At 31.2% G+C, this 6827-nt stretch overlaps 1 protein-coding gene across 1 annotated transcript; it reads right to left on the bottom strand.

The window, feature by feature from the left end:
* Positions 1-3623: 3623 nt before the first annotated feature.
* On the bottom strand, positions 3624-5844 carry LOC105771225 (ethylene-responsive transcription factor ABR1). Its single transcript, XM_012592635.2, has 2 exons — positions 5286-5844; positions 3624-4835 (listed from the first exon to the last, which is right to left on the bottom strand). The coding sequence occupies exons 1-2, from the start codon at positions 5764-5766 to the stop codon at positions 4072-4074; spliced, it is 1245 nt and encodes a 414-aa protein (XP_012448089.1). The 5' UTR covers positions 5767-5844; the 3' UTR covers positions 3624-4071.
* Between the last annotated feature and the right edge of the window lie 983 nt (positions 5845-6827).

Below are 6827 nucleotides of genomic sequence, written 5' to 3'. Positions count from 1 at the left end.
GTTCGTATCATATTGGATATATTCAAATTACAAGTATCACATTAGGCATTTTATAAAAGTACAGATACCAAATGTGATACTATTATCCCTATTTATATTAGTAAGTATTAATATTTTCATTATATATTTCATTACAAAAGAAAAGTTTTTTGTAATAATATTATTAAAGGAATCAAGTTGAACTAAGCCTTATTGGATAATATGTTTTGATATAACAAATTAAAGTGTTTTTGAATAAACATAAAGTTGAGCAATTTCATAAAATCAAGTTGAAATGGTTTCAACTGAGTCAAACATTTTCAAATATGTTTTAACTATTTTCAAACTAGTTAGAATTGCTCTAGGGCAAAAGGTATCAATACTTTTTGTCTAAGTATCGATATTTTACAAGATATCGATACCCTTTTGATTATCAATACCAAATTGACATTCTGTCATTTTCAAGCCCTAGTAGGTATCGATCCAGTATCGATACTTTTCTTAAGGTATCGATATATTTCCTAAGGCATCGATATTCCTGCTCCAATGGTCACTGAAATCATCATTAATTACAAAAAATATCGATACCCTTTTAGTAGGTATCGATATTCGTTGCTGCAGGTGAAGTTAATAACCCGGTATTTCATCCTCAAAGGCTACATTCACTTTTACAACAACCACAAAGGTTGGAAATCAATTAAAGGGTATACATACCATCTTCCAAAGGTTTAGCAAGAAAAAGAGCAATGTGAAAAGCTTAAAGATCAATCAAAACAACCTAGAGCTTAATTCTTTCATACCTTTTCTTGTAAACACTTGTGAGCTTTCATTTTATTCATTTAGCTAAAGTGTTCTTCTTTGTATTTGTGCTTCATTGGCAAACATCCTGATCTTGTAAATATTATTTCTTTACTTGCTTATTTGTTTCTCTTTGAGAGAGGGCTAATCCTTAATGTTTGGGTAGAAACCTTAAGGGAGTTGTATCTTAAGATTCTGGGGCATAAATCTTAAGAGAGGTTGTAAGGTTAAACATTATCCTCAAAGGTTGCCAAATTAGTAAATTTGGGGAAATCCTTAGTTGTGGTAAGCTAAGGTAGTGGAGTAGGCAATTGGGGTCGAACCACTATAAATCCTTGTGTTCTTTGTTGCATATTTTTTATTGCTTCCACCACAATTTCTCAAAGGCCAATTCAACCTCCTTATCGATAATCTCGAGTTGATCCTTCTAATCTAACAAAACATGAACAATAATAATACAAAGACATAATACATAGTACAAATGATAAATAAATCACTACAAACTAATCCATAAATGTCATGCCGGTAAAGTAATCTAAAAAACAGAGAAGGACAATTTGACAATAACTGCAACACTGAAATAATTTAGAAACAATCAAAGATACATTAAATTGATCAATCGCTAAAATTTGCATCCTAGTTCTCCATCATCAAATCAACATGATGATGAACATCAATCAACCAAGAAAAAATTGTCAAAAGTTCTAAGAGACCTGTTGCATTAATGATGCACAAAAGGCCAAGTCTTAGATAGCATATCATTCTCATCATCATCTCAAATCTATCATGATAGATCTCTTCAAGAACAGTTCCTAATAGATCTTGTGGTACTCTTATATTAGCAAACCTCACATATACATCAGAACATGACGACAAGTTAAAAGTAAAAATAAAATCATTTCTGCTTTCAAAAAAAAATAAAATGAGCAAAACAAATACCTCGAAACTGTGGACAAGATCACGATAATGTAGACTAAAATTAAAAAAAAATAAACCTACTTTTACTTTGAGTATATATGTATTGTTCAACTAGGAGACGAGATAAAATTGTAAAATTTTTAAGTTAAAAGATTTTTTTTGTTAAAAAATTTCAATCAATTATTATTTTTAGGAATAAAATATACCATATTTATATTAATGAAAGGATTAAAAAACTTGAATTGATTAAATAATTAGTAAGTTCGGCTAAAATTAAAATTATCCTATTTAATCAATTTTATATCGGTACTACTCAAAATATTTTATTATAATACTAAATCGAAACATTAAGTTTCATTTTTATAATATTTGGTCAGTACCAACTCGTACTAGATTTTCACTTATATTGCCTAAAATACGACATATTGGACACTTAAAAAAAATTCGAGATTCAAAATGAATTTAGACCTTTACTAAATTAACTCCTTGCTAATAACATCTTTTTACTTTCAAGATATATATATCAATTATGTGTAACAAATTATTATCAATATTTTTATGGCTCTCCAATTTTATAAAAAAATTATTTTATCTTTTCGTTTAACTTTTGATTTTTTTGAAGTTACAATCATCTCAAATAGATAAAAAATTCAATATTTATTAATTTTTCTAACATCACATACACATGAATTATCACATGGATACAGTAAAATTAACACATATTAATTTTTTATTCATTTTAAGATGATTTGATAAATAATGTAATTAATTAATATAATTTAAAAGCTAAATAAATAATTATATTATTACCAATAAAACAATATATGCACTGATTTGGTACGGATTATTTTAGCTACCATTGTGGTTTTGTCCCTGCACTCTATGTTCCTTAACAACTCCTCTAATCTCGCCTTGACCATGCCAAACTCTCTCATCCGCAACAGCTAGACAACACGCTAACGGAATTAAAAAGCATGGCAGCCTTACAGATATATTACCCAACTACGTACTTAATTTATTATAATTCTCCGACGCAAATACACGTACGAATTGGGTAGGAAATTAAATATTGTCTAGAATTAGTCCAATTCATAACTACCCTAACTTGGTTTTGATTATCAATCACTTTTTTTTTTGTATAAAAGAAAATTTAATTTTATCAAATATTATTTTATCCGAATAACTTTTTAGTGTTTGTTATTATAAATGCGATAAATTCATAAGTATTGTATAAGTAATTACTATTATAAAACAAAATAGATGAAAAGCTAGAAAAAGCCAAACAAAATCAAATTAAAACGCATATATTATGACTAAACACTCATCTATCACATTTGTGCATAATGAGATTAAAAATGAGAGCTTAAAGTCCTAAAGTTTCTATCTTAACTAATAATGTCAAAACTTTATTGGCACCTCATAAAATCTTACATGCACCTTTATTACTAAAACTTTACAAGTTTAATTCAAGATGATGCCATTTGCTTTTAGGATGTAGTTGAATAATGATTAAATTGTAAAAAAAAAGATATTTGGTATCATATTAGACCTGTTTGTAGAGTTTTTTACTCTACCAGTTCAAAATAATTACTCTTAAATGTCTTATGCTTAACAAATGATACTGAACATAAAATAAAATAAAATTATAGATTTATTGAATTCAAAGAATATATTGAAACTAAAATATCATTCAACTAATAAAATTATCAAAAATAAAATATATATTTCATATAATTCTATTTTTGGAGTTAATAAGATTTTAAGCTCTTAGTTTACATCAAAGATTATATTTTTTGCTGATTATTAACTCTATTTGATATCTGTTTAAAAAGAAAAACTAAATTTTCTATTAATCTAAGGCTACTCCTAAACCCGAGAGGATAGATATTGTTAAAAAATAGCTGGTGTTAATGAGGACAAACTAGAGATAGTGAGCAAAAGATAAATCATGAATTACACAAGATTTAAGAAAACAAAGTACATTCTTGATGAATCTTTGGGTGTAAAGTACACAACAGACAGCTTGCAAAAAAGCTGTTTGGTTTCTTTCTACATCTTTTGTCCGATAATGTAGAGTAAGTACACATCAATGCCTTTGAGAACCAAACTAATATATGCCTAAGCGTCCCTTTGTTTTCATCCCCTCTTTTGCTTTTTTACACTGACTTTTATGCTCCTTTTGTCTGTTTTTCTTTTACAATAACAATGACGAGAATAATTCTAATCAAAATCTAGCTAAACGCAAAATACCATGTTCCGAAAAACAATAAAAATAAAAGGGGAAGTTTGTCCAAATAAAAAATAAAAAGAGAAAGAGATCCAAAATTTTTCAAATTTAGTTTTCTTTTAATATTATTTGATAAAACAATGGGATTACTATGAACCAGTGGATGAAGGATAATGACTAGGATGAGACCAGGGAGGCACTGGAAAATCTGACCCACTTGCCTGACTTTGATTAGACGGCTGCCTGAAAACGTCGAATTGTTGATGCTCACCAAAAACCAGAGGAAAAGAAGCAGAGGAAGAAGAAGATGATGAAGCAGCAGCAGAAGGAGCTACAAATGAAGAAGGAAAAGGTGACAAAGAAGAAGATAGGAATGGGTGTTGGAAGTTAGGTAACTGAGACGATTGCATCATCTGTTCCATCAAGCTCGTAGCTTCTTGTCCATGGAAATCAGTAGAACTCTGTAGCAACTGAGAGTACTGCCAGTAATCTCTCAGCATATCAGCTGTAGGGCTGTGAAGATGTTGGGACTGGTAAAGCGATGGCAATGGCGTTGAATAAGGTGGCCGAAACTGGGTTGTTAGAGAACTAGAAACTGATGTTTGCGTAGCGGGAAAGTTCTGCATTGGTTGAGGAGCAAGCCTTACAAGTTCGGGAAAATTTAACTTGGCCCTGCTTCCCCTGAATTTCAAAGCAGCTTCATCATAGGCTCTTGCGGCGGCTTCCGCAGTATCAAAGGTGCCTAGCCAAACTCTTGCTGCTTTGTGAGGATCACGTATTTCGGCCGCCCATTTCCCCCATGGCCTTTGCCTAACGCCCCTATATCTTCTTCTTCGCTCGCCGGTTTCTTCATAGGCGGCTGCTGCTGCTGTTTCTGCTGCTGGTGCAACAATGCTTGTAGTTTCTTCAGCAACTGTTTTTAAAAAGAAAGCTAATCACATGAGACATCTTCTTTTGAAAGTGAAATATTATTTCTTCTAAGATCAATATGGATTGAGAGGTTGAATTGCTTGAATTCTAAATGAAGGTGGTAATGCTAGCTCGTTGCAACTTGAGTTCTGTAAGCTGACTAATGCAAACTTTATAAACATGCAATATTACATACTAGTTAATATTATTTATTATTTATTATTACTACTAGTAATTAATATTTTATTAAACTAGTGATATAGGAAAACAATTAAGTCTTTTCTAGATTATGTTATCTTATGTAATCATATGTAAGGAAAGGAAAACAGTAGCGGAATCCCCTAGATTTTCACCGAAAGGGAAAAGAGGAAGAAAAGAAAGAGTTTAGGAAGAAGAAAAAAAATGGAGGATAAGTGGTATTTATTGATAGGAATATATATATATACACACATACCAGAAGTTGCAGCAGAGGATGAATCGGCATGAGAGCCTCTAAAATCAGCAAAACTTCTTTGTACCCTTGGTGCAGCAGACTCAACCAATTGAGCACTAGCCTCATCTTCACGCCCTCGTTTCTGACCAATCCATAGACCAGAAGCAGAAGGAGAATCAGCTGATGGGCCACTAAGTCCAAAACCAGACGACACCTCGCCTGCTACGTTACCACCGTAACCCCAATCACCAGCCCTTTGCCCCGACATAACATGTGCAAGCGCAGATACCATTGTAGACATCTCCGATGCTTGACTCTGTGATCCCAAAAACATTACACCTTGGTTCCTTTGTTGCATCATCGCCTGGTTCACTTGTCGATTTCGAGACGACTGGGAATAATATTCTTGTTGTTCATCCGCACCGCCGGCGTCTCCAGCAGGAGGAAACCTGGCATACCCACTTGACCCTCCTCGGTGCGCCACCTTGTCGATTAGGCACATGAAAACCAATTTCAATCTTTGGATTTTCCCGTTTTTCTTTTCTGGGTTTTATTGAAAAATAGAAAATTGTATAAAGACTTATATAGAAATGAAGGGAGGAGGTATTTATATGTCGATTAAAAGGAATTGTAAAAGCACAAGCTTTGGTAAGGCGCCGCCACTGAGAATGGAATACTTAACAAATAAAATTTTAATTTTTATTACTTTATATCTTATTATTTTTGAAAGGATTAAATTAAATTCTTATAATTTTAAGAAAAATTAAAATATAATTTTATATATACTAATTTAAAATTTTAAAATTTTAAAAAATTCAAAACATTAATTTTTCATTTTAAAAGGCTAGACCTCTACCAGCCTCCTGAATTCTCCTCTAATTATGCGACAAATGTTGGAGACTGAAAACAAATATTTTATATTTATCTATAATATCATTATTAATTGAGCAAATGGTAGCAAAATAACATTTTAAAATGAAATAGGAAATGTTATTTTATATGATCAAAGAATTCCCCTCCATTTTCTCCAATTATCTGCTTATCATAAGATTATGTTTGCTAACTGGATTAACACGCATACTTAGCTTATGTTGCACCTCATGCGCAGCTGACCTTTTATGTAATTTTTTTTATTCGAATTAAATGATATATTTTGAAGATATAATTAGCATTTAAAAGATATACAATGAAAAGGGCGGGCGTACTAACATAAGTTACATGATTTATATTACGAATACCTCCACTATCATGTCCTTTCAAGATAACTATTTATTATTATTGTTATTGGAGATGTGATCGGAAAAAATAAACCGACCAAATGAAATGTTCACACCATATAATTTGACTCATTTTGATCAAGTGGTTTATGAAGAACCAACGGCAAAGAGAGAAAAAGAAAAGGATAAAAAAGAACTCATGTTTGAATTGAGTTTGAATATACTGACATATATATATATATAAAGAACTTATGAGGGGAGTTACCAACTTGGGCTAAGCATTAATTAATGATTAGCCCATAATTACTTTATGTGAGGTTTTGAACAGGGCTTAAGTTCATCAACA

Source organism: Gossypium raimondii, chromosome 5, assembly GCF_025698545.1.
Source record: "Gossypium raimondii isolate GPD5lz chromosome 5, ASM2569854v1, whole genome shotgun sequence".
NCBI lineage: Eukaryota > Viridiplantae > Streptophyta > Magnoliopsida > Malvales > Malvaceae > Gossypium > Gossypium raimondii.
The sequence above is the reverse complement of the archived record's forward strand: the minus strand, read 5'-3'. Positions and strand labels throughout refer to the sequence as shown.

Bases quoted from the DNA above. Each gene is read 5' to 3' on its own strand.
- LOC105771225 (XM_012592635.2), bottom strand. From the start codon at position 5,766: ATGTGCCTAATCGACAAGGTGGCGCACCGAGGAGGGTCAAGTGGGTAT. The intron at 4,836-5,285 runs GTATGTGTGTAT...TTTTAAAAACAG, and splicing joins ATCCTCTGCTGCAACTTCTG to TTGCTGAAGAAACTACAAGC.